At 37.4% G+C, this 1,426-nt stretch overlaps 1 protein-coding gene across 1 annotated transcript; it reads left to right on the forward strand.

The window, feature by feature from the left end:
• Window positions 1-134: 134 nt before the first annotated feature.
• On the forward strand, window positions 135-1,350 carry LOC124232258 (zinc finger protein 14-like; the record flags this gene model as incomplete). The annotated part of the gene is made up of 3 exons (XM_046649221.1): window positions 135-261; window positions 467-527; window positions 917-1,350. Coding segments are annotated over 3 exons (549 nt in total), but the record flags the coding sequence as incomplete, so codon positions are not given.
• Window positions 1,351-1,426: the final 76 nt, after the last annotated feature.

Here is a 1,426-nt window from a genome sequence, read left to right on the forward strand (position 1 = left end):
ACTTTGTGATGATCACAACATAGAATGAATGTTTGGACATAAGAATCGCATGTAACCTTCCTAGAATTGGAGTATAGATCCCCAGTGCTGTCAGGCTCATGTATCCTACTCTACACACTTTTGTGGTGTTTTAGGACTCAGTGGCCATTGAGGACGTGACTGTGAACTTCACCCCAGAGGAGTTGGCTTTACTGGATCCCTCACAGAAGAAACTCCACAGAGATGTGATGTGGGAAACCTTCAGGCACCTTGCCTCAGTAGGTAAGAATGAGGACATTCCTTCATGTCAGCAATGAAAGAACAAGTGGTTCTTGCCCATCATCAGTGTTCTAAGATGTAGAATGTGGAAAGGGGAGGTTGTTAGTAAATAAAGTAGAAATGGCCATAGATTATCATAGACTTAGAATCTAGAAATTTGTGTGTAATTTCTAATATTTGGAATAAACTTTGTGGGTCTGCATTTCAGGAATAACGTGGGAAGATTGTGATCTTGAAGATCAGTACAAAGACCAGGGGAGAAAAGTAAGGTGAGTCACACAATAGAAACCTCTGTCTCATGTGAGAATCCTTGTATGTTAAGAAATTGTTTTAAAAAAGAGCGAACAAAACCAATAGCCCTTGCTTCAAATTAGCTATTTTTAGAAAATTTTCACCAAATATACTTTTTGAAATGTGATGTAGAGGTTCACTTTTTGCAGAATATTTCACTTAGAAGTAGTATTAGTGAACCCTATCTATGAATATCACTGTTTGAATAATGAGAAGGGTGAAATCCTCTTGCAGAAAATTCAGTATATTTAATTTCAGAGAATTCACAGAAGGGAGAAAACAGAAACGTTTCCTATCAATCATAATAAACATAAGTATAAAATCATTAATAGACAAGTCGTTAACAATATGCTTCTCATTTCTACAGCAAGCATATGGTAGGGAGCGTCTGTGAAAGTGAAGATGGTAGTCAGTGTGGAGAAAACGTCAGCCTTCTTCCAAATCTCAGTCTGAACCAGAAAACTACAGGAGCTAAACCATGGGGATGCAGTGCATGTGGAAGAGCCTTCATGCATCATTCATCCCTTACAACGCACATTCGATGTCACACAGAACATAAACCATATGACTATCAAAAATATAGAGAGAAGCCATATAAATGTAAGCAATGTGGGAAAGCCTTCACTTATCTCACTTTACTTCAAGCACATGAAAGAACTCATACTGGAGAAAAACCCTATGAATGTAAAAAATGCAGTAAAGCATTCAGTTGTTCCCGTTATCTTTGACTTCATGAAAGGATTCATACTGGAGAGAAACCTTATGAGTGTGAAAAATGCAGTAAAGCATTCACTTGTTCCCATTATCTTCAAAGACATGAAAGAATTCATACTGGAGAGAAACCCTATGAATGTAAGAAATGCAGTAAAGCATTCAC

The sequence above is a fragment of the Equus quagga genome, unplaced genomic scaffold, assembly GCF_021613505.1.
Source record: "Equus quagga isolate Etosha38 unplaced genomic scaffold, UCLA_HA_Equagga_1.0 HiC_scaffold_3973_RagTag, whole genome shotgun sequence".
Lineage (NCBI taxonomy): Eukaryota > Metazoa > Chordata > Mammalia > Perissodactyla > Equidae > Equus > Equus quagga.